The sequence below is a fragment of the Hyperolius riggenbachi genome, chromosome 9, assembly GCF_040937935.1.
Source record: "Hyperolius riggenbachi isolate aHypRig1 chromosome 9, aHypRig1.pri, whole genome shotgun sequence".
Classification (NCBI taxonomy): domain Eukaryota; kingdom Metazoa; phylum Chordata; class Amphibia; order Anura; family Hyperoliidae; genus Hyperolius; species Hyperolius riggenbachi.
The window spans coordinates 239,400,216-239,425,419 of record NC_090654.1 but is presented as its reverse complement, the minus strand read 5'-3'; the positions used below and the strand labels follow the sequence as shown (position 1 = coordinate 239,425,419).

Sequence of the window (25,204 nt, the reverse complement as noted above, 5' to 3'; positions counted from 1 at the left end):
ACCCTTCCAGCACACAGCTACACACAATAGTTATCACAAGCTGTTTTGTGTAAACAGTACAGGAGTGCGCCCCCCAGTGGAGCACTGTACCCTTCCAGCACACAGCTACACACAATACAGTTATCACAAGCTGTGTAAACAGTGGTTTTATTGCCAGATGCCACACATGGTCTATTCAGATACATTTACATTAGATATAAAAAAAGTCACTGGAGAAAGCGGACATTGTCAGAATTAAGTTACATGTTGTCGTCATCAGAGTCGTCCTCCTCTTCTAGAGATTCCTGTTGGGGAAAAAAAAAAAAACAATAAGGTTAAAATGGACCTGAACTCCGATTTTGCAATCGATTTTCGAAAAGTTCTAACAGAAAATTGTATGGTGTGTACCCAGCATAACACTAACAGGGATTAGATTGTAAGATTCTCTGAGTAACAGTCACAAGACGATACACTCTGGAAAGCACTGCTGTCAACACAATATAAAATCACAATATTAATAATCATAAGGACAGATTTACCTTTGCATATTTTTCAGCTTCTTCTCTGATGTCTTTCGGTACAATTTCATGTTTTCCATTAGTTACTGTTTGGAAAGAAAAAGTAATACTTTATAATGCACTTGCATCTTTTTTTTCAGTAGATCAGAACTACACAACTAACTGAAAGCTCACATTAAACTTAAAAGTAAAAATACAAGTCCCATTGTTGGACCAGTGTTGTACAGCGTAGCCCTGCCATAAATGCCCCACTGTGCAGAGCCTTCTATGCCTAGGTCATCAAGGGGAGACCTTCACCACTGTAGTGGTGCTCAGCATGGCAGCCAAGCAACCGGCATTGTTGAAAAGGGAACAGACAAGGCAGCGTCTCTATTCCTTTCACTTCAGGTTCCCTTAATCGTGCTTAACCACTTGAGGACCCACGCTTTACCCCCCCTTAAGGAGCAGCGCTGTATTCTGTGATCTGTGCTGGGTGGGCTCTGCAGCCCCCAGCACAGATCAGGTAGCAGGCAGAGCGACCAGATCGCCCCCTTTTTTCCCCCCTATGGGGATGAAGTGTAGGGGGGGTCTGATCGCTCCTGCTGGCTGAGGTTTGCGGGGGGGGGGGGGGGGGGGCACCTCAAAACCCCCCTCCGCGGCGACATTCACCCCCTCCCTCTCCTCCCTCCCTTACCCGGAGATCGGAGGCTGCACAGGAACGGATCTGTCCTGTGCAGCCTCTAACAGGCTCCTGCCTGTCATGTGACAGCGATCCCCGGCCGCTGATTGGCCGGGGATCGCTGATCTGGTACAACACTGCTACTGTTAGCAGCGTTGTACAAATGTAAACAAAGCGGATTATTTCTGCTTGTGTTTACATTTAGCCTGCAAGCCGCGATCGGTGGCCCGCAGGCTATACACGGAGCCCCCCGCCGTGAATTGACAGGAAGCAGCCACTCACGCGAGCGGCTGCTTCCTGATTAATTAGCCTGCAGCAGGCGACGCAGAACTGCGTTGCTGGTCCTGCAGCTGCCACTTTGCCGACGCGCGTTATGAGTGCACGGTCGGCAAGTGGTTAAAATAACACCTGTACTGAGAGTGATATGGAGGCTGCCGTATCGGTTTCCTGTTAAAAAAAAAAAATACCAGTTCTCTGGCAGTCCTGCTAATCTTTCATGCATCAGTAGTGTCTGTAGGGTTGTGCTCACGAGTCCGCTGTCTTCTATGCGCTCCAAGCGTATGCGTTCAAGCCGGAAGGACAAAGTGCGCGGTAGTGAGTCTTGCAACGCGTCCAATAGGACGTGTGCAAGACGTTTGGAATGTATAAAAGACAGCGGACTTATGGGTAAGTAGCCCCCTCTCCCCCAGCCGCACAGCTGAGGCAAGTAAGCCTCATTTTAATCACAAATTCCAGTCCTTACGAACCACTGAGTGCCTGAATCATACACCTGAAACAAGCATATGGCTAATCCAGGTAGCCTTCAATCAGAAGCATATGATATGCATGCTTGATCAGGGTCTATGGCTAGAACTATTAGAGACAGAGGATCGGCAGGACAGCCAGTGAATTAGCATTGTCTAAGAGAAAATAAATACAGCAGCCTCCATATTCCTCTCACTTTAGGTGTCCTTTTAAAGTAACTTAAAGAGACACTGAAGCGGAAAAAAAAATATAGGATATAGTGAATTGGTTGTGTACTATGAATAATTACTAGAAGATTAGCAGCAAAGAAAATATTCTCATATTTTTATTTTCAGGTATATAGTGTTTTTTCTAACATTGCATCATTCTCTAATATGTGTAGATTACACAACACTCAGCATTCAAAATGATTCTTTCAGAGCAGTCTGTGAACTAATGACCTCTCCTCTGCCAGAGGAAAAGTAAATAGTTAACTAACAGTTGAGATAATAAAAGTCAGAAAACAGCCCTCTCCACCACTTTGAAAGTGGTAGAGATAATGGCTTTTTTGTATATAGATAACAACTGGAGTTTAACTCTTCCTGTACTGGAAACAATTAGACTGATGTATCTGATCTTAATGTTTTATTTCTTAGCTGTACTACACATACAAATCATAATATAGTTTTTTTTTCGCTTCAGTGTCTCTTTAAAGCGACCCTGTAGAGTATTACTACTTCCCTATTTGGCAGTAAATATGTATAGTATAAAGCCTTACTACGGCAGCTGCTGACACAAATAGGGCTCTGCTGACCCCTGGTGAGTCAGCATAGTCTGATCAGAATAGACCGCGACTCCCTTAATATTGCCCTCCCCATCTGACAGTTGCCTGGCCTCAGGACTGGTGGAGAATTATTTTTTTGTCAAGCATTTATTTGAATTGGGGAGGTTATTCTGTACAAAACTCAGAACTTACTATGTACAAACCTTTCATTTTCAGTGTACAGCCAGCTATCAATTTCAAAAACTGATCAAAAAGCACAAATAGCACTTATTTCAGTGATCAGACCTGGAATCTGTACTGTGCTTGAAATGGCTCACACCATGGGCAATAATTCTTTATTACACGGTGGTAAATGATATAAACCGGTTACCTTCCACACCTGCACTAACTGAGTGACAACCATTTTTTATTTTTTTTTGCCTCTGAAGTTAATATTTTACATGCACAACAACAAGACAAGCAAGAGGAAAAGTTTGCAAAGAATATCTTTTGAGTTGATCTAAGGAGATCATTTACTGTATGTCTCAACACACTTTAATTTATAACTGTTGTGAGAAAAAGTGCCCCTGGTGGGTACTTGGCTTCCCTCATCTTCAGTAGAGGGGATCCAGCGCTGGCTCCCCAAAAATCCCCCTGTGGGCGCTTGTCGGCTTGCGTACTAGAGGCTCTCCCGGAAACAGCCGAACCTGATCCGGTCCGCTCTACTGCGCAAGCACAAGCCGGCTGCATCTTTGCAGTAGAAAGTACTCGATGATGCTTGGCTAGTTCCAGAGCTCGATCAGAGAAATGCTAGTGCGCCTGCGCAGGCAGGCAAAGGTACAATACAATACAATAACATTTGAAAAGCGCTTTTCCCCCATAGGACTCAAAGCGCATGTAAATATTGTGGCTGCATGTGCGGGGGTCTAAGAGCTAGAACCAGCTGCCTGAGGCAAGGGGAAGGCTCATTAGGATCCAGAAGGTAAGTACCCCCCATGGGGCACCTTTACCCTGCAGATTTACTTTAAAGGACCACCACCAAAGTAAACCTGATGAAAAAAAAAAAGATGATGAAATGTAAAAGTCCAAAACCTGTCAGATCTGAGTTTTACGGCTGGGCCGGAGCTACCATAGGAAAAAATGGGCAATTGCCCCATAGCCTTTAGGGCCCCCCCAAGGTGTCCCTCCCCCATCTTAACTGTTTCTCCCCAGGTACTCTGCAGTCGGTTAAGTTGGGTGGTGATTGGGGGAGGGTCAGCAGCCAGCTCAGGGGCCCAGGAGGAAAATTTGGCTGCAACAAAGGGCCTCTAATGACGCTTTTTAGTCGGGGAGGTCTGTTGGGGGGCCCCCAGGCTAATTTTGCCCTAGGGCCTAATTGTTACTTGAACCGGCCCTGTTTTATGGCCTACTGCAAGTTACAGCAACATAGAAAAAAATATTTTTCATGATAGTGGTCTTTTAACTGTCGATATCAATTTTCGGTTAAATCATCTCCCTCCACTTCTAAAGAATTCTATTTTGCCTTCAGTGAAATTCTGTTTCGTCTCTATTAACCAATTGGACTCTACTTCATCAAGAGTCCAGAATGGCTGATAGAAAACAGAGTACCAAAATCCTGTGTGCAGCTATCATCCAGCCTGATCGGCAGTGATCCCCCACAACATGCTGCAACCGTGTTGGTTTTCTGCAACTGTGTTGGCATCTGAAAATACACCAGGGCGCTCAAGAAGCAACTCATCTGTCCATAAACCAATGTTAACTTACTTTCTCCAACCCAGCTGAGCTCCAGCTCAAAAGCTTTATCCTTTACTTCATCATGAACAATGTAGATTCTACAATACAAAAAGGAAAACTTTATTTACCTCAAATATTGCATACATTACTCACTTCATAGTAGCCATTCACAGAGGGTCAGCTCTGAATACAAGGGCAACAGGTTATACACAAGTTAACCACAGACAAGACAATTTTCATTATCAACAAATCGATGAGATTGGCCATTTCCACTGACTAGAATACCCAAATGATTGCTGCCACACCCAATGAATGATCCATCATAGCCAATCAAAGTGATCGCATGGATTGTTTTTTTTTTACATTCAGCAATATCATTTATTTTTATTTAAGTATTTATATAGCGCTGACATATTAGGCAGCGCTGTACAGAGTATATATTGTCTAGTCACTAACTGTCCCTCAGAGGGGCTCACAATCTAGTCTCTACCATAGTCATAGGTCTATGTATGTAACATGTAGTGCATGTATCGTAGTCTAGGGCCAATTTAGGGGGAAGCCAATTAACTTATCTGTATGTTTTTGGGGATATTGTAGGAAACCGGTGTGCCCGGAGGAAACCCACACATACATGGGGAAAACATTCAAACTCCGTGCAGAGGTTGACCTGGCTGGGGTTTGAACCGGGGAGCTTTTCATGAGGAAATTATTTTACCACTATTTTCGCCGCTCTGGTGTGCCTTAGTACATTTTTACATTTTCCCCCGGGATAAATCAAAGATGGCCGTCGGCTCATACCCTTCTTCTTCCGGGTCATGAGCAGCTCTACATGTTAATCTCTAGGCTTGCTGTGCTTCTGTGCTGCTCAGCGCACAAGCCTAGTGTGGAGGACGCAGGCGCAGTGTTGGGAGACCTAATGCGGTGACGTCATCCTCCCACTGCGGACAAGCCCGACCTGGATTTCCCCCGACCTGGGCTGGGAGGAGAGTCGGCAGACTCAGCAGTGGCGGCAACACGGAGGAATCAACAGGCATTACTAGGCAGCAGCAACCACTCCCTACTCATCACAGCCCTCCGTGATGCTGTGTATACAAAGCAGGAAGGCAGAGCCAGGAGGGGGAGGGCTTGAAATGACTTCACAGCAGACGGACTCAGATAATCTGATTCCAGGTCAAACTTAGACTGAAGGCTCAGTCAGGATTCTCATCGCAGCTGATAACAGACTAATTGGACAGAGAGGAATGAAACTAAAAGCAGGGTAGGCGTTTACTGTCATGTTCCCACTGATATTTAGGATAAAATACGAGGGTGCTTCGTCTCTGGTTCTCTTTAAGGACCAGGCTATGCTGCGCAGATCTGTGCTGCGTGGGCTCTCCAGCCCACAGCACAGATCGTGTGATGGCCAGGGCGACCAGACTCCTCCCCCCCCCCCCTTGGGGATGTCCTGTTGGGGGGGTCTGATCCCTGCCGGCTTGCTGCGTGTAGCAAGGGGGGGGGGGGGGGGCTCAAAGCCCCCCTCCGCAGCGATATTGGGCCTCCCACTCTTTCCCTCCCCTCCTTCCGCTGGGTGGCACAGGACGGCGATGCGTCCTGCGTCGCCTCTGATAGGCTTCAGCCTATTAGATGCCGGCGATCCCCGGCCAATCAGAGGCCGGAAATCGCCGTTCTCCTTTACGGCGCTGCTGCGCAGCAGTGCCGTATGATGTAACCCCGCGTGTTTACATTTAGCCTGCGAGACGCGATAGGAGGCTCGCAGGCTGTTCACGGAGACACCCTCCGTGAACGGACATGGAACGGCCGCTCTAACGAGCGGCTGTTTCCATGGGAAACCACTTACGACCTGTCGACGCCTATGTGCGTTAGGCGGTCGTTAAGTGGTTAAAGAAAAGATGAAAAGTTATAGGTGAAAACTCGTGAGAAAAAGTTAATTGCAGAAGGCCTCACATTATGTGTGTTGGCGTGCACATTTTGGCAACACGTATAGTCTGAGACACACAAGAACATCAGAAGTGCATAGCCTGCGCTGTCTGATGTTCACACTACACGCGTTGCGCAGCAGTGACATGCGCTATCGCACTGCTGCACGCACTCTCATGTCACTCCAGGTACACTTTAAGAAGGGATGCTGATGTTAAAGGCATATGGTGGCTGCCATACCAATTTCCTTTAAACCCTTTCCAATCTTCACACACCTCCTCCCCCACACTCCCCAACCCCCAATGGGTGGTTTGGTTAGGCTGTGCGGCAGCAACAGTGATTCAGAGGGTCTGTACCTCCTTGCACTATAGTGAGGTGGTGGGGCAGGCAAAGCACCCCCTCACATGAGCAAGCATAATTCTGTTATTACTCTGTGCTTTTACATCATTGGCATCAGCCATTGAGAGCCGATCACTTTCTGAGCCTCACTGCAGTAGATCACAGCGCTGTACAATGTAAATAAACGGCTAAAAGTTTTGTAGTGGAGATCACAATTGGCAGTCTGATGACGGAGGCGCTGTCATTCAAGCAGGAAAGCGAGCGCGTTCCCCAGCAAAACACCCCCAGGACTTCACGCCAATTGGCGTTGAGCGGTCCTGGGGGAGCTGCCGCGTTCACTCCAATTGGCGTGGAGAGGTCGGCAAGTTGTTAATCCACATAGGGTGGCCACCCTGCCAGACTCAGTCCAGCAGCGGTGCCCCTAGTACTCAACCAAATGGGCCCACATAATATTTATATTACATGGTGCAGCAATGGGGGATGGGGTCAGCGCAGAGGAAGGCGCCGACGCTGTGCCGGATTTTATCCATCAACAGCGCCATCTAATGGCAGCCACTTTTCCTATGTCGGACATAAGATTAGAAAGGGAACAATACTAGTTGCCTGGCGGTCCTACTGATCTCTTTGGCTGCAGTAGTGTCTGAATCACACACCTGAAACAAGCATGCAGCCAATCCAGTCAGAGCACCGGATCTGCATGTTTGTTCAGGGTCCAGGGCTACCAGCAGGGCTGCGGAGTCAAGGAGCTGAAGTCATTTTTGGGTACCTGGAGTCGGAGGTTTCATAAAATTATGAGTCGGATGATTTTTGTAGTGACTCCATAGTCCTGGCTAACAGTATTAGAGGCAGAGGATCAGCAGGACAGCCAGTCGGGTGTCCTTTAAAGTGCCTATATTGTCATCTGCTTATAGGAGGCAATTTGTAAAAGTGAAGCTGTGATCAACTGCCTGGTAATGTCTTTCCTGCTAGCTATAGTTGACTAATATCTCAACAGTTACTGCCACTGTTTCCTAGGAAGTAAAACACAACACCTAGAAAATATACACTGTATATATATATATATATATATATATATATATATATATATATATATATATATATATATATATATATATATATATATATATATATATATATATATATATATATATATATATATATATATATATATATATATATATATATATATATATTTTGTGCAAAGCATAAAAATACTCACATTTTTGCAACTTCTTTTACCACCTCCCGGCACGTCATGTCCTTCATCTGACAAACGCAAAACATCACAGGTTGTTAATTATGTATAGACAATGCAACTGAGACAAGTAGCCAGTGGGAGAAGAGAAAAGAGAAACCCTGCCAGTGTCACAGTAAGTCCTGCAAGGTGGAAGAGTGGCACTAATGTCATCAGGGTTCACCTGAGTGCCGTGGGAACAGGAAGTGCCATTATCTCTGTCACTCTGCAATGCCAAAGCTTGCGTCAGAGTTCTCTGAATCTAGCTCAACTCTCACCAATGTTGTAGGTTTTGTAGGTAAACTGATTATACCTGCACAGTAAGCTGGAACAGTAGTAAGCCAGTGGCCAAGCTGGTGCCTAAACAGGAGCGCTGCCTGGATGTTCCAAAGGGTCCTGGTAGCAAAGTGGCCACAAGAAGTCGCTACTGCATCTAGAAGCATCCTCCGTTAGGGTCAGTTCACACTTGTTAAAAAAAAACGGACTAGTTAGGCGCTACGCTCAGCACAGAAGTGGACCCCTACGTTAAAAATAAGATCCGCTCCCACTCTAACAAAAAATGGATACGCTTGCCGCGTTCCGCAGAGTCCGAACTTTGCACATTTTACAGGCCCGTCTGGTAAAATGTATGCAATCAAAGCCTCTGAGAACGGACAATGTCCATTCTCACTAGGCTAGTTGCCACGTCCGCTTTGACCGCAATGCCCCAGTGTAAACATAGCCTTAGGGTCAGTTCACACGTCCTGCTGCCGGCGTGTCGGGCAAATGCTTTCTGCAAGGATGCAAGAAAGCGTTTGACATCTTCTGGCGGCTTTCATCGTTTTTCAACCCAGACGGGAGACTCAGAGACATGGCGGTAGGCAACACCGGAGGCAGAGTGTTATTTCCAGAGTTGGCTGAAACGATGGGGGAAAGGAAAAACAAAACAAAAAAAAAAACAGAATGTGGCGTTTGTGCAAACAACGGTAAACAATGCTACAGGAGCTGCCCACTCACTTAAAGAGGCAGCGCTTTGGTGAGTGCCATAGCAGCCGGTAAACGTCCCACAATCGCCCGTATGAACCGGCCTTAAAAGTGTTCCTTTTCCTAATCCAGCCAAATAAAAACTGAAATTTGATAACCGCACGGTTGAATATCCACCTCTGTACAATCTTTTCCTAACTCCATCTTATAAAACCGCAACAGTACTTTTAGTAAATTGCTTCTCTCTCAGGCTATACTTCTAGTAGAGCATTAGTAAATGCTTCTCTCTCAGGCTATACTTCTAGTAGAGGATTAGTAAATGCTTCTCTCTCAGGCTATACTTCTAGTAGAGGATTAGTAAATGCTTCTCTCTCAGGCTATACTTCTAGTAGAGGATTAGTAAATTGCTTCTCTCTCAGGCTATACGTCTAGTAGAGGATTAGTAAATGCTTCTCTCTCAGGCTATACGCCTAGTAGAGGATTAGTAAATTGCTTCTCTCTCAGGCTATACTTCTAGTAGAGGATTAGTAAATGCTTCTCTCTCAGGCTATACGTCTAGTAGAGGATTAGTAAATGCTTCTCTCTCAGGCTATACTTCTAGTAGAGGATTAGTAAATGCTTCTCTCTCAGGCTATACCTCTAGTAGAGGATTAGTAAATGCTTCTCTCTCAGGCTATACTTCTAGTAGAGGATTAGTAAATGCTTCTCTCTCAGGCTATACGTCTAGTAGAGGATTAGTAAATGCTTCTCTCTCGGGCTATACGCCTAGTAGAGGATTAGTAAATTGCTTCTCTCTCAGGCTATACTTCTAGTAGAGGATTAGTAAATGCTTCTCTCTCAGGCTATACGTCTAGTAGAGGATTAGTAAATGCTTCTCTCTCAGGCTATACGCCTAGTAGAGGATTAGTAAATTGCTTCTCTCTCAGGCTATACTTCTAGTAGAGGATTAGTAAATGCTTCTCTCTCAGGCTATACTTCTAGTAGAGGATTAGTAAATGCTTCTCTCTCAGGCTATACTTCTAGTAGAGGATTAGTAAATGCTTCTCTCTCAGGCTATACCTCTAGTAGAGGATTAGTAATTGCTTCTCTCTCAGGCTATACTTCTAGTAGAGGATTAGTAAATGCTTCTCTCTCAGGCTATACTTCTAGTAGAGGATTAGTAAATGCTTCTCTCTCAGGCTATACCTCTAGTAGAGGATTAGTAAATGCTTCTCTCTCAGGCTATACTTCTAGTAGAGGATTAGTAAATGCTTCTCTCTCAGGCTATACTTCTAGTAGAGGATTAGTAAATGCTTCTCTCTCAGGCTATACGTCTAGTAGAGGATTAGTAAATGCTTCTCTCTCAGGCTATACGTCTAGTAGAGGATTAGTAAATGCTTCTCTCTCAGGCTATACGTCTAGTAGAGGATTAGTAAATGCTTCTCTCTCAGGCTATACTTCTAGTAGAGGATTAGTAAATGCTTCTCTCTCAGGCTATACTTCTAGTAGAGGATTAGTAAATGCTTCTCTCTCAGGCTATACGTCTAGTAGAGGATTAGTAAATGGTTCTCTCTCAGGCTATACTTCTAGTAGAGGATTAGTAAATGCTTCTCTCTCAGGCTATACTTCTAGTAGAGGATTAGTAAATGCTTCTCTCTCAGGCTATACTTCTAGTAGAGGATTAGTAAATGCTTCTCTCTCAGGCTATACGTCTAGTAGAGGATTAGTAAATGCTTCTCTCTCAGGCTATACGTCTAGTAGAGGATTAGTAAATGCTTCTCTCTCAGGCTATACTTCTAGTAGAGGATTAGTAAATGCTTCTCTCTCAGGCTATACTTCTAGTAGAGGATTAGTAAATGCTTCTCTCTCAGGCTATACGTCTAGTAGAGGATTAGTAAATGCTTCTCTCTCAGGCTATACTTCTAGTAGAGGATTAGTAAATGCTTCTCTCTCAGGCTATACTTCTAGTAGAGGATTAGTAAATGCTTCTCTCTCAGGCTATACTTCTAGTAGAGGATTAGTAAATGCTTCTCTCTCAGGCTATACTTCTAGTAGAGGATTAGTAAATGCTTCTCTCTCAGGCTATACCTCTAGTAGAGGATTAGTAAGTGCTTCTCTCTCAGGCTATACTTCTAGTAGAGGATTAGTAAATGCTTCTCTCTCAGGCTATACTTCTAGTAGAGGATTAGTAAATGCTTCTCTCTCAGGCTATACGTCTAGTAGAGGATTAGTAAATGCTTCTCTCTCAGGCTATACGTCTAGTAGAGGATTAGTAAATGCTTCTCTCTCAGGCTATACGTCTAGTAGAGGATTAGTAAATGCTTCTCTCTCAGGCTATACGTCTAGTAGAGGATTAGTAAATGCTTCTCTCTCAGGCTATACGTCTAGTAGAGGATTAGTAAATGCTTCTCTCTCAGGCTATACTTCTAGTAGAGGATTAGTAAATGCTTCTCTCTCAGGCTATACTTCTAGTAGAGGATTAGTAAATGCTTCTCTCTCAGGCTATACCTCTAGTAGAGGATTAGTAAGTGCTTCTCTCTCAGGCTATACTTCTAGTAGAGGATTAGTAAATGCTTCTCTCTCAGGCTATACTTCTAGTAGAGGATTAGTAAATGCTTCTCTCTCAGGCTATACGTCTAGTAGAGGATTAGTAAATGCTTCTCTCTCAGGCTATACGTCTAGTAGAGGATTAGTAAATGCTTCTCTCTCAGGCTATACCTCTAGTAGAGGATTAGTAAATGCTTCTCTCTCAGGCTATACGTCTAGTAGAGGATTAGTAAATGCTTCTCTCTCAGGCTATACGTCTAGTAGAGGATTAGTAAATTGCTTCTCTCTCTCAGGCTATACTTCTAGTAGAGGATTAGTAAATGCTTCTCTCTCAGGCTATACTTCTAGTAGAGGATTAGTAAATGCTTCTCTCTCAGGCTATACGCCTAGTAGAGGATTAGTAAATTGCTTCTCTCTCAGTCTATACTTCTAGTAGAGGATTAGTAAATGCTTCTCTCTCAGGCTATACTTCTAGTAGAGGATTAGTAAATGCTTCTCTCTCAGGCTATACTTCTAGTAGAGGATTAGTAAATTGCTTCTCTCTCAGGCTATACTTCTAGTAGAGGATTAGTAAATGCTTCTCTCTCAGGCTATACGTCTAGTAGAGGATTAGTAAATGCTTCTCTCTCAGGCTATACTTCTAGTTGAGGATTAGTAAATGCTTCTCTCTCAGGCTATACTTCTAGTAGAGGATTAGTAAATGCTTCTCTCTCAGGCTATACTTCTAGTAGAGGATTAGTAAATTGCTTCTCTCTCAGGCTATACTTCTAGTAGAGGATTAGTAAATGCTTCTCTCTCAGGCTATACCTCTAGTAGAGGATTAGTAAATGCTTCTCTCTCAGGCTATACGTCTAGTAGAGGATTAGTAAATGCTTCTCTCTCAGGCTATACGTCTAGTAGAGGATTAGTAAATTGCTTCTCTCTCTCAGGCTATACTTCTAGTAGAGGATTAGTAAATGCTTCTCTCTCAGGCTATACTTCTAGTAGAGGATTAGTAAATGCTTCTCTCTCAGGCTATACGCCTAGTAGAGGATTAGTAAATTGCTTCTCTCTCAGGCTATACTTCTAGTAGAGGATTAGTAAATGCTTCTCTCTCAGGCTATACTTCTAGTAGAGGATTAGTAAATGCTTCTCTCTCAGGCTATACTTCTAGTAGAGGATTAGTAAATTGCTTCTCTCTCAGGCTATACTTCTAGTAGAGGATTAGTAAATGCTTCTCTCTCAGGCTATACTTCTAGTTGAGGATTAGTAAATGCTTCTCTCTCAGGCTATACTTCTAGTAGAGGATTAGTAAATGCTTCTCTCTCAGGCTATACTTCTAGTAGAGGATTAGTAAATTGCTTCTCTCTCAGGCTATACTTCTAGTAGAGGATTAGTAAATGCTTCTCTCTCAGGCTATACTTCTAGTAGAGGATTAGTAAATGCTTCTCTCTCAGGCTATACTTCTAGTAGAGGATTAGTAAATGCTTCTCTCTCAGGATATACTTCTAGTAGAGGATTAGTAAATGCTTCTCTCTCAGGCTATACGTCTAGCAGAGGATTAGTAAATGCTTCTCTCTCAGGCTATACTTCTAGTAGAGGATTGCTATACCTGGGTCTTATACAAGGTCTCTTACAATCTGTTATTTCCCTGCGTTGCTCCCCATGTAAAGTAGTCACACTCACCTGGAGTTTTTCAATCTCTGTCTTTGCAGCCTGTTTTGCTTTACCAATTGAACATCCCCAATAACCCTGCAGAAAACAGACAGATAATGCTTATGAATAAACAGACACTGACACACAATTAGTGGGCAGCCACATCAAGCCTTTCACTTTACACTATCAGCTGATTCTTTCTGGGGCCTGTGCAGGTGGTTATGGAGCAGAGTGTTCTGCATCAGCACCATCACTGGTCTGCTCTTCCATCACACACTACAGTATGTCATTCCAGCATTGGGAACAACACAATAGAAAACATTTTTTGATGGGACCTACAATGTAGAATACCTAAGGCTAGTACACCATGCAATTTTCACTTCAGATTTCCAATCGAAAAAAAAGTGATTGGACTGGGCAAAAAAAATAAAAAAGTAAAACCCTGCATCTTCCTGATTGCAAGCAACCAATACCAATCTCAAAATCGTTCTCTCTCGATCAGAACCAGATTGGACAGGCTGGAAAATATTGAACAGAATACTGGCCATCGATTCTGTGTATGTGTGCCCTTTCCATTCATTTTCAATCTTTATCCAAATAGACAAAATTAATGGAAAAAAAAAAAAAAAAAAAAAAAAACACGCATGTGTGCTAGTTTTCTTCAATATCTGAATGATGTAAGAGCTGAATATTGATCTGATCACTAGCTCAAATAGGAAGTGGAAATTGCATGGTGTGTACCAGGCTTCAGAAGTGTACAAAGTACGAGTTGGGGACATGCTATTATCGAAAGGGGGGGGGGGGGGGGGGGTGGTTGGCTATATAATTCCCTGACTGGCAAGGTAGGTAGGAGTGAGGCTGTCTCTCCCTATTTAGTTACCAGTCGCGCAGCTTAACACATGCCTTGGTGGGTGGGACCTGAAAATAGACAATTCCACACCCAGCTTCACAAGGCTGTGTTCCCTGTAAAAAGTGGGCTACTCTGCAGTCCAACGCTATCAGTATCTTCATGGGAAAGGGTTTTTTTTTTTTTAAATCACCAAGTGCCTTTTTACTGGAGTCCTGAGAAGATGGGATCCTTTGACAGCTGTCCTTTAAGTTGCTTCAGGTCTGCTTAAAGGACGTCTGAACAAAGAAGGATATGGAGGCTGCCATAATTATTTCCTTTTAAATAGTGCAGATTGCCTGGCTGTCCTGCTGACCATCTGCCGCTAAGGGCCTGTTTCCACTACACGCAGATTCTGGATGCAGAAAACTGCCTCCAATGAATGCCTATGGGAAATCTGCATCAAAAAAAAAATCGCGTTTAGTGGAAACAGGCCCATAGGCATTCATTGGAGTCAGTTTTCTGCATCCAGAATCTGCGTGTAGTGGAAACAGGCCCAAAAACTTAACCATAAACCCTGAACAAGCATGCTTCTGACAAACTGACAAGATTAGCTGCATGCTTGTGTCTGGTGTGATTCAGACACTACTGCAGCCAAATAGACCAGCAGGGCTGCCAGGCAACTGGTATTGTTGAAAGGAAATAAACATGGCAGCCTCCACATCCCTCGCACTTCAGGTGTCTTTTCAAAATGAGGAGTGGAAACTTACATAAGATATGCCTGATGGGTCAACCATGTACAACTGAGCTCCATCATCTTCATTATACGAGCCCAACATGAAGCTGTGGGAGAGAAATGACAGATCTTGTGTTATGAAGGAGCCATTATGTGATCTGGAATCCGCTGAACAAATCTTCCAAAATGTCACATCAGATCATCTCACCAGATAACAGACAACCATAGCTGGGTTACATTATTACCGCTCATGTGATTGCTGTTTCATGCATACAGTAGCTCACAAAACTTAGGACACCGCTCACATATATGTAAATATTTTATTACCAGCCCCCTGCAGCCATCTACCAGCCCCCTGCAGCCATCCTGTGCCCTCGCAGTCACTTGTGGCTCCTTTGGTCCCCCGCTGCCAGCTAGTTTCATTTTTGCTGAGTCAGGGGGCCGCACGCAAAATGTATGTTGCACTTGTAATGCGTACATTTTTACTAATTGAACCGCAACAAGTACAAAAATATACTTGTTAATGTCCGAGATTGCCTCTTGCACCAGCGGGAATGCGTGCAAAGTTACGCATGGCGGCCCGCCGACTGCATAAATGAAACTAGCTTGCGGCGGGGGACCAGAGGAGCCATGAGTGGCTGCGAGGGCACAGGATAGCTGCAGGGGGCTGGTAGAGGCCCCAGGTGAGTGAAATTGTTTTTTTTTTTTTTTTAAAGAGTTAAGGTTCCCTTTAAAGAAAACCTGTAACTAAAAAAAAGTTCCCCTGGGGGGGTACTCACCTCGGGTGGGGGAAGCCTCAGGGTCCTATTGAGGCTTCCCCCGTCCTCCTGTGTCCCACGGCGGTCTCGCTGTGGACCTCCGAACAGTGGGGAGGTAAATATTTACCTTCCCGGCTCCAGCGCAGTATCGGCTCTCCGCTCGGAGATAGGCGGAAATAGCCGATCGCTGTTGACCGCTCTACTGCGCAGGCACTAGTCTCCTGCGCCTGCGTAGTAGAGCGGACCGGACAGAGATCGGCTATTTCCATCTATTTCGTGCTGAGCGCCACAACAGCGCCACCCACTGGAGCCAGGGAAGGTAAATCTATCAAGCCTTGTTAGGCTTGTCGAGCCAGGATTGTGGGAGGCTTCGGGGGAGCCAGCGCCGGACTGCCTGCAGCTACAGGGAAGGGGGAAGCCTCATTGGGACCCTGAGGCTTCCCCCTCCGGAGGTAAGTACCCCCCAGGGGAGTTTTTTTTTTTTTTTGTATACAGGGTCTCTTTAACACTAGGCCATTAATGTCTAAACTGCTGGCAACAACAGAGAGTACATCTCTACATGAAGAATGTCAACATTCTGCCCAATTAGAGACATTTTCCCTCCCCGGGTCATGTTACTCTTCAGTGTTCTCAGGTGTGAATGGGGAGCAGGTGTGTTAATTTGATGTTATTGCTCTCACCCTTTAGGGCCCATTCACACTAGAAGTACTTTTCTGAGTGCTTTGTGATGGATTAGCGGTTAAAAAAAAAAAAAAAAAAAAAAAAAACCCTAATCACAAAGCGCTCAGAAAAGCTCTTCTAGTGTGAATGGGCCCTCATACTGGTCACTGGAAGTTCAAAATGGAACATCGGGGCGGAGAACACGCTGAGGATCATAAAAAAAAAAAATGAATTGTTGCTCTACATAAAGATGATTTAGGCTGTAAGAATACTGCCAACACCCTGAAACTGAGCTGCAGCACTGTGGCCATGACCATGAGCTCAGCATCATATCCAGGGGATGTCTTATGCAATTGAGAGCAGGTTGTCAGCTATTTCAGCTTAAAAATAATCACTTGTGTATGTTGCTTAAAGTGTACCAGAGACGAGCATTGTTGAAGATTTTACACTTACCCGGGGCTTCCTCCAGCCCCATAAGCATGGATGTGTCCCTTGTCATCCTCCCAAATGCCTCCGTTAAGCGGCAATAATCTCCGGTATTCATCTCAGTGGGCCTTCTGCACATGCGCAGACCTTCTGTGCAAGCTCAGAAGACCCCGGCTGACGTCACCGACTCAGACTGGGCCCGACTGAGCCGAATACCGGGAGCTGATCGCGGCTTAACGGAGGCAAGCGGGAGGGCGGCGTGGGACGCATCCATGCTTATGGGGCTGGTGGAAGCCCCGGGTAAGGAAAAATCTTTAACAACGCTCGTCTCTGGATCACTTTAAGGCTTGGTTCACACATAAAAAGGTTTCCCGTCAGTTTTTGACAGTTGGTATCAGTTCTGTGTTTCTATGGCTGTGCTCACACAAATCTGTACATTTCCAGTCCTATCAGTTTTGTGTCGGTTTCTATGGCTATGTTCACTCATAAAAGGGGTACATATCCAGTCCAGTCAAGTAAAACTGACAGGACTGGACCGGAAATGTACAGATTTATGTGTAAACCAAGCCTTTGACCTGGTGCACACTGCAAGTGTGCTTTTTAAGCACTAGTGATTTGAAAAGCTCTTGCTAATGCAATGCTATGGGTATTTTTTGTTTTTTTTTACAAAAATCACACTGCTCAAGTGAGAACACTTAGAAAAAGCTCTTGCAGTGTGAACAGGGCCGGATTTCTATAAGGCACGTGCCTACAGGCGCCTGAGGATGGAAAGGCGGCTCACTCCCCCTTCCCGAGAACCTCTCTCCCTCCTTCCCTATGTAGAGCCTGGAGCAGAGTGTAAATGAGAGGTTACTCACCCAGCTCTTTGCATTCCACTGACCAGATCTCCCTTCAGTCGGGGGAATCTCTAGCTACTTAGGTTAATACTGAGGTGTGTATAGCTACCTAATACTTGGGGAACCTCTAGCTACTTAATATTGAGGGTACTTCTGGCTACATAAAACTAAGGGACACCTGTAGCTACCTATGATGGGCAATTTTTAATGGAAAACAATGAAACTGTAGAAGGAGAAATCTCCTCAACCTACCTGCAGCCAAATGGTCTCACTGCGCTGTACAGAGTATACGCATGTACATACATGGCCACTCGGTCTGCCAGATGCTGCCAGGAGACAAGAGGAAAACTTAACAACAGAGCAAAGATCATGAACTGTTTCAATCTGCTGCATTAGAGCATTTCAGTACCTTCAACGGGATGTCATAACCGTAGTTGGATCTGAAGTTAGAAGCTTCTTCTCTAGCGATATCTGCTAAGGAGCGAGCATCAGCGAGGAGCCCAGCTACTGCCTGCAATTCATACACACAATCACTACATGGCTGGATGGAGATCTTCCAAACTGCGTGATGTAAGGTATGGGGACTATTTATGAAGACTGGGTGAATACAGGTACATGTGCACAGAACATATGAAATACATGGAAAACTTGGTGAATACTGCTGCACCCCACGCGGCCTCTAGACAGTGCTGGACCAAGTCAGCAAGCCCACTGGAACCATTAGAATAGAGGAGTCCACACTTGTCCAAGTAGAGCCTCTTTATTTTTGGACGTATCCACAAAGCATCCACAGAAGTCACATAGCTGACATGTTTCGAACGTCTATTTCTTAATCATAGCTAAGAACTAGACGTTCAATACATGTCAGCTGTGTGACTTCTGTGGATGTTTTGTGGATACGTCCAAAAATAAACAGGCTCCTCTTGGGCAAGTGCGGACTCCTCTATTCTTCATATGAAATGCATACTGTAATAATCATGACAGTCCGTAACAGTATGGGCTTTCTTACCATTCCAACATGTCGATCCACATTGAAGATGCGTTTGTTGGATCCTTCTTCATACAGTTTCGACAGTACCAATTTCTCTACCCCGAACACAACTCCATCCTTACACCTGATACCGAGGGCTGTGCTGGAATCAGAAATGAAGCAGAAACTATGTAAGGGAGTTCACAGCTCTTATGAATGCAGGGAGTAATCTCACCATTTCAGGCGTTTACTAGGAACCTGTGATGGCCAATGATGGTAGAGGTCACTGTTTACTTTCATTTAACTGTCACCCTATGGCCTCACTACTTACTGACCTAATAACCTGGCACAAACGCACAGGTCAGGATGTCTCTGACTGCAGGTTTGTTATTGTGTTCATGGTAGTCAGATGAGTTTTATTCTCCTTTGCTTCCTTGTATTACAAAACTGTGAGTAAGCCCACCAAAAGATAGTGTAGTAGCAGACAGATTACCCCCCCCCCCCCCCCCCCTCGAGTCTTTAAAGTGCACCTAAACAGAGAGATATGGATGATTCCTTTTAAACAATACCAGTTGCCTGGCAGTCCTGCCGATCTCTTTGGCTGTAGTGGTGGCTAAATCACACACCTGAAACAAGCATGTAGCTAATCCAGTGTGACTTCAGAGCACCTGATCTGCATGCTTGTTCAGGGGCTGTGGCTAAAGGTATTAGAGACACAGGATTAGCAGGAGTCAGGCAACTGGCGGTGAGCAGGCACGTTGGATGCAGCCCTTGTACCCACTGCTCCCCCCTTTTTACCCTAAATCGCCCGCAGCTCAGTCCTGGTCTTCAGGGTCGAGAGGTAGTGTGCATGCGTCTGCGGCCAGGAGCACTCTTGCGCATGTGCACGACACGTCATTGTGACATTGTGCGCATGCGCAGAGCTCTCTAGGCTAAAGATGCCTGCGTACTACTGCCAAATCAGGGAGACCAGGACTAAGCTGTGGCAGTGATTTAGGGTAAAGGGGGAGGGGGGGGGGGTAGGGGAGGAGAATGGAGTGGGCATGAGGGTTTCATTATATCAGAATTTGTCATTAGTATTCATACAGATGCACAGTCAGGACCCGGGGACTGAGCTTACTATAGTCAGGTTTACTATATCAGAGTTTACTATGATGAGATTCTACTGTATGGTAAAAAAGAACCCAGGAAACTAGAACACACTTACCTGCTGTTTTCTACAGCCTTAGCTGCATATTCAACCTGAAACACTCTGCCATCCGGAGAGAATGTGGAAGCTGACAGATCATACTGGGGAATTAAATTAAAAAAAAAGGATTATGGCAAGACAGATTAAAGCAGAGCTAAAAAACACACACAAAATAAAATCAATAATGAACTGACGGCAAGGCTACATTCCTCCAGGCCCCAACTGATCCACCTGTGCAGAGCAATGACAGACAGGCTGTCACACTCTTTCAGCATCTCCACCACTGAAGAGTGGGCGGGCCAAGAGAGCAGTCACATGGGAGGGATTAGGGCAGACCAAGCCACACTGCATAGAATTATCTTCAACGTGGAGACAAGGGATCGGCTGACCAGAAACCATCTAGCGTGTATGAGGCTTTTAGCCACATCCAGGGAATATTGCTTGCAGGGATCGGGACTCGCTCTCTCAGGCAACAGTTCGGAGTCGAGTTATGTTACAGGCCAGTATGAGTGGTACTCATGGCACAGGGCACAACAGGGTGTGCGTGGTGATGAGGAGAACAATGCCCTTGGCCAAGAGAATCCACCAGGGTAATAGCTCACCAACGCATCAAGAGGGATCAGGGGCCAGACACACACACACACACACACACACACTTGGCAGAGGTGGCCCAGACTGTCTACCTTGGCCGTGAACAATCTAGTGTTTTTACAAACCTTTAGAATTCCATTGTGCATTGCCCCTCCTCCTCCATAGCAACAGAACCTTACCATGCAAGCTACTGACGCACCTGTGCAGCACTCGATCCCCCAATCCCAGCAAGTGACAGTAATTGTGTAACGTGTACACACTATAAGTTCATAAGAGATTGACTGCACAAGGTAGAGCTTTCAGTATTGTACCCATACCCCATACCCACCCACAAGGGTCCTGATCAGAGTGCACTGCATTGCTTAACTTTGCAACAGAACTTGCTGCTGGCTGTCTGAGCACTGCCATAGAGCCTTGGCCACACTCCTCCCACAGAAAAGCATGGGGAAAAGGTTGACTGTCAAACCAATTTCAACCTCTCCCAACAGTGCCAGCCTCCCCATGCCATAGCCTTGCCAATTCCTTAGTACAGAAGTGGCCAGTTAGAAGCTGTAACAAAGGAGTGAACAACATGCGCCCCACAATGCCCGCCCAGAAGCCACTTCAGGTCTTGGGTTGTAGACAAGTCATGATATACATATTTACCAAGGACAGAAAATATTTTTCAGTCATTTAAAAGTGAACTGCAATAACGGAACTAACTATGGATATTATAGCACTATTGCTTTGCACCGGGTTCAATTTTCAGTTCCAGCTAGTCTAGTTTAGGGGACTCTGCAGGAAACCTCATAGGGAAAAGTTCTCCAATCACAGCACAAAGTGTTGTGATTGGCTGAATAGTGTGGGTGTAGTTTATTACAACCTATCTGGAACCTAGCAGTTGGAGAGCGTGCCAGCCACCTAATCATATTAGTGGAATTTCCCTAGGAGGTTTCCTGCTGAGTCCCCTAAACTAGACTAAGCACCACAAAGATCAGCACTATATAAATGGGCACTAGTCTAGTTTCGGGAACCCAGCAGGAAACCTCATAGGGAAATTCTGCTAATGTGATTGGGTGGACGGCACCCTCTTGAACTGCTAAAGGCTCGTACACACACCTGACTGCAGCAAACGATGGCTCGGTCGGCACCTCCCGCTGGGCGGGTTTTCAGCAGACAGTACAGCGGGTGTACAGTCCGCCGACAGACAGTGTATACGAGCCTTAAAGGATACCACAACTGAACGTGTGTGGTTAAAATGAGTGCAGCAGTGTATAGGGTGTAATACGCACATACCTACTGTTCCTCCCGCCCCCCTCCGTCTGCCGCCGTTCACACTCTATACACTCCGGTGTGCGGCGACTTGCTTGACCTCTGCACCGGACATACTGCGCCCTGTGTGCGCAGTATGACCTTCCCCCCTCCACTTCTGGCCATCGCACAGCGCAAGGCTCAGAAGCTGCTGTCCCCTCTGCGCTGCGTGTGCGCTCCATTACACCGAGCGTCACATAATTAGCATGTGACGCTATAGCATATTAAACCACACACGTTCACACACTTTTTTTTTTTTTTTTTTAAATCATGTAGCGAGCCCAGGGCCCCGGGCTCGCTACATGATCCCCCTACCTGCAGCACGGTGGCGTAGTGGTTAGCTCTCTCGCCTTGCAGCGCTGGGTCCCTGGTTCGAATCCCAGCCAGGGCACTATCTGCAAAGAGTTTGTATGTTCTCTCCGTGTCTGCGTGGGTTTCCTCCGGGCACTCCGGTTTCCTCCCACATTCCAAAAACATGCGGATAAGTTAATTGGCTCCCCCTAAAAAAAATTGGCCCTAGACTACAGTATTTACACTACATAATATAGACATATGGCAATGGTAGGGATTAGATTGTGAGCTCCTTTGAGGGACAGAGAGTGACAAGATTCGATCCCCCCTCGTCCCCGCCGTGCAGCTTATCTTCCGCTCTATTCCCTGCTATTGTTCGCTCGCGGGGAACCGGCCGCGGCGAGATCGGACCTGTCGGATCTTATCAATCGGACGCGGCTCGATTGAAAAGACACATCGTGCCGTGTAGACCCAGCTTTAAAGGGGCACGATGATGAAAAATTGTAAAATTTAAAATATGTGCAAACAGACAAATAAGATTATCTTTTTCCAGAGTAAAATGAGCCATCAATGACTTTCCTCCTATGTTGCTGTCACTTACAGTAAGTAGTAGAAATCTGACAGAACCGACAGGTTTTGGACTAGCCCATCTCTTCATAGGGGATTCTCAGCAAGGCCTTTATTCTTTATAAAAATTTTCCCTAAAAAGGATGTAAACAATGATGCTGGCCAGCTTTCCTGCTCACTACACAGTTTTTTGTCAGTTGGACAGAGCAACTGCCATTCACTAAGTGCTTTTTAAAATAAATAAATCTCTGAGAATCCCCCATGAAGAGATGGCTAGTCCAAAACCTGTCACTTCTGTCATATTTCTACTACCTACTGTAAGTGACAGCAACATAGGAGAAAAGTAATTTATGGCTCATTTTAATCTGGAAAAAAGTACTACTTATTTGTATAGATTTGCACATATTTTAAATTTTACAATTTTTTTGCCACAGTGTCCCTTTAACCTCCCTGGCGTTCTATTAAAGATCGCCAGGGGGCAGCGCAGAGCTATTTTTTAATTATTTTTTTTTCAATCATGTAGCTAGCCTAGCGCTAGCTACGTGATGCCCCCCTCCCTTCCGCATCCCTCCCACCTCTCCGATCGCCGCCGGCGCTGTAAGCCATAAGGAAATCCCGTTCTGAAACGGGATTTCCTTTAGGGCTTCCGCCGTCGCCATGGCGACGCACGTCATCGTCGGCGACGTCGTGACGTCACAGGGAGACCCGATCCACCCCTCAGCGCTGCCTGGCACTGATTGGCCAGGCAGCGCATGGGGTCTCGCCTGGGGGGGCCCTGCATCGCGGCGGCGATCAGGTGAGACACACAGCAAGCACTTAAAAAAAAAATATTCAGCGGCGACCTCCGGCGGTAATGGACGTATTAAGTCGTCCATACCGCTAAGGAGGTTAACCCGAAAGTACATCTGGGTCAGTATCATAGCAGTTAAGATGAAGGATATGGAGGCAGAACGGGAGCGTTGACAAGGCGCAAAAGGCAGTGATCGGATCCATGGATCCAGGAGTAAACAAGTTGTGTGGTGGTGCTTTTTTTAAACAGGTCAGCATGAGGGCACAAGGGGGCGTGATTAGGCAGCATAACTGCCATTTCCTCCCTGCCCATATTCAACACTCTAGTCAGTTGCAGATTTCAGCTGACTAGAACGGGGACCCCTGCGGCCACTGAACTAAGAAAATGGTGCTGTGACATATGTCGCAGCACCATTCACACAACAGCACTTTTATTAATCAAACCCCTTCTCAGTTCAGGAGTACTTTAAGGGGCCATAGACCGTTGGAACCAAAGTGGTTAAAGCAATCCTGAGCCGAAGCTCGGGATCAAAATAAGATAGTCACCTGAAGAGAAGGAAACCTCAGGATCCTACTGAGGCTTCCCTCGGTGCTGCAGTGTCCCCGTCGCTGAGCGCAGCCCCTCTTCTTGCAGCGCATCATGCGTAGTAGCACAGGCTTACTACGCATGGGCAGGCTCCGGCGGCAATGTTGAAAGAGAATCTGCGCAGCCCCAATGTGATTAGTGGCAATGCCTTATCGTGATCTTCAGGCGGTGGGAGGAGAGGGATCCTGAAACTTCCCTCTCTTTAGGTATCTCAATTTGGTTTGGGTACACTTTAAAACTAGTTGGTGCGTCCAGATTTTTAGAGCAGAAAGCAGCCATGGGTCCCCCATAACTAGACTAGCACCCTAGCTTGTTTCATGCGTGTGATTCTGACATCACTGATGGCAAAACAAGATCAGCAGGACAGCCAGTCAATCTGCATTGTTTAAAAGGAAATAAATATGGCAGCCTCCATTTCCCTGCCACTACAGATGAGGGGCTGACAGCAGATCCCCAGCAGTCTAGCTCTGTGTATAGGGACAGCCCTGGTATTCGGTTTCACATGTACAGACGTCTGTCCAGCTCCGCCATAGATTGGTAATGAGGCTGCAGCGCACCGCTTGGACGAGGCTGGAGTTTCGCTTTCAGCCGGTGGCAGCGCAGCTCTCCTCGTGTCTCCCATGCCGCCCCTGCTGTCTTCCCCGGGAGGCCCGCTACATCGCCCAGCCTCAGGGAAAGCAACACACTCACCCCGGTCCCGATGGAGCTCATTGCTGGCGGTTCTCGTTGTATTCAGGCGGTGATACGGCACTTTCACTTCCACCTTCCTCCGCCCCTCTCGCGAGATGTCCCTGTCCCGAATACGTCCAATCAGCGGCGTCCTTCTAAAGCGCATGCGCTGCGGCACAAAGCTGCCTGACTGGTGCTGAAACAGCGAAGTCATCATAGGGGATTGTCCATTCAAGCAGCAGTGTTCCTTCTCCAGCAAACCACGTCCCTGCAGTGCCATTCAGGAACTAGCTGCACCACATTATAGTGATAAGAAGTAAATAACTGCTATATTACAAACACATGATGAGACTAGGAGGATATCTGCATTACAGGTTAAATCATACCTCCCAACTTTTTGAGGTGAGAAAGAGGGTCACTAAAGCCACGCCCCTACCACATCCCTGATCACGCCCACAGTCACATATCAAAGATTTCATAAGAAAAATATATTCTATAATTCAAACCACATTGGTACTCTCTATCCTGGTTCATTTTCCTTCATATTACCATTTTAAAATGAGTAATGTATCAATTGATAGGATGGGAATAAAGTTTAGAGTCAACCACATTGGTATAATGGAAAATTGAATACTTACCTGACGGTAATTCTCCTTTCCAGATGTGTCTATGGCAGCATGGTTGGGTAAAGTCCCGCCCACTTGACCCCTTTGGGACCCTGCCTATAAATTTCTCCCAGTAACCCCCCCCCACCCAGTCTTTAACTCGGAATCACCGAATCAAAGGGAGGGAGCCCCGTGCTGCCATGGACACATCTGGAAAGGAAAATTACCGTCAGGTAAGTATTCAATTTTCCGTTTTCCATATGTTGCCATGGCAGCACGGTTGGGAGATTACTAGTAATAAACACACAGGGAGGGATGAGGTGCAATGCTGAACAAAAATTTAATGTTGCTTCACATTTAACACTGATAAACCAAAATTCAGAGTAGAATTAACTGCTGGGTCAACCCTATAATGCCTCATAAAGG

The 25,204-nt window shown here is 45.7% G+C and overlaps 1 protein-coding gene across 1 annotated transcript; it reads right to left on the bottom strand.

Moving 5' to 3' along the window:
• Positions 1–130: 130 nt before the first annotated feature.
• Positions 131–24,303, bottom strand: PSMA3 (proteasome 20S subunit alpha 3). The gene is made up of 11 exons (XM_068252014.1): positions 24,195–24,303; positions 19,409–19,491; positions 18,241–18,364; positions 17,641–17,742; positions 17,484–17,557; positions 14,586–14,658; positions 13,020–13,085; positions 7,851–7,897; positions 4,406–4,473; positions 519–583; positions 131–284 (listed from the first exon to the last, which is right to left on the bottom strand). Exons 1-11 carry the CDS (start codon positions 24,213–24,215, stop codon positions 240–242), a joined length of 768 nt encoding a protein of 255 aa, XP_068108115.1. The 5' UTR covers positions 24,216–24,303; the 3' UTR covers positions 131–239.
• Positions 24,304–25,204: the final 901 nt, after the last annotated feature.

Coding starts and splice junctions, on each gene's coding strand:
- PSMA3 (XM_068252014.1), bottom strand. CDS start 24,215: ATGAGCTCCATCGGGACCGGG. Junction 19,492..24,194: donor TGAGCTCCATCGGGACCGGG/GTGAGTGTGTTG, acceptor TTAATTCCCCAG/TATGATCTGTCAGCTTCCAC. Junction 13,086..14,585: donor ACCCATCAGGCATATCTTAT/GTAAGTTTCCAC, acceptor TGTTTTCTGCAG/GGTTATTGGGGATGTTCAAT.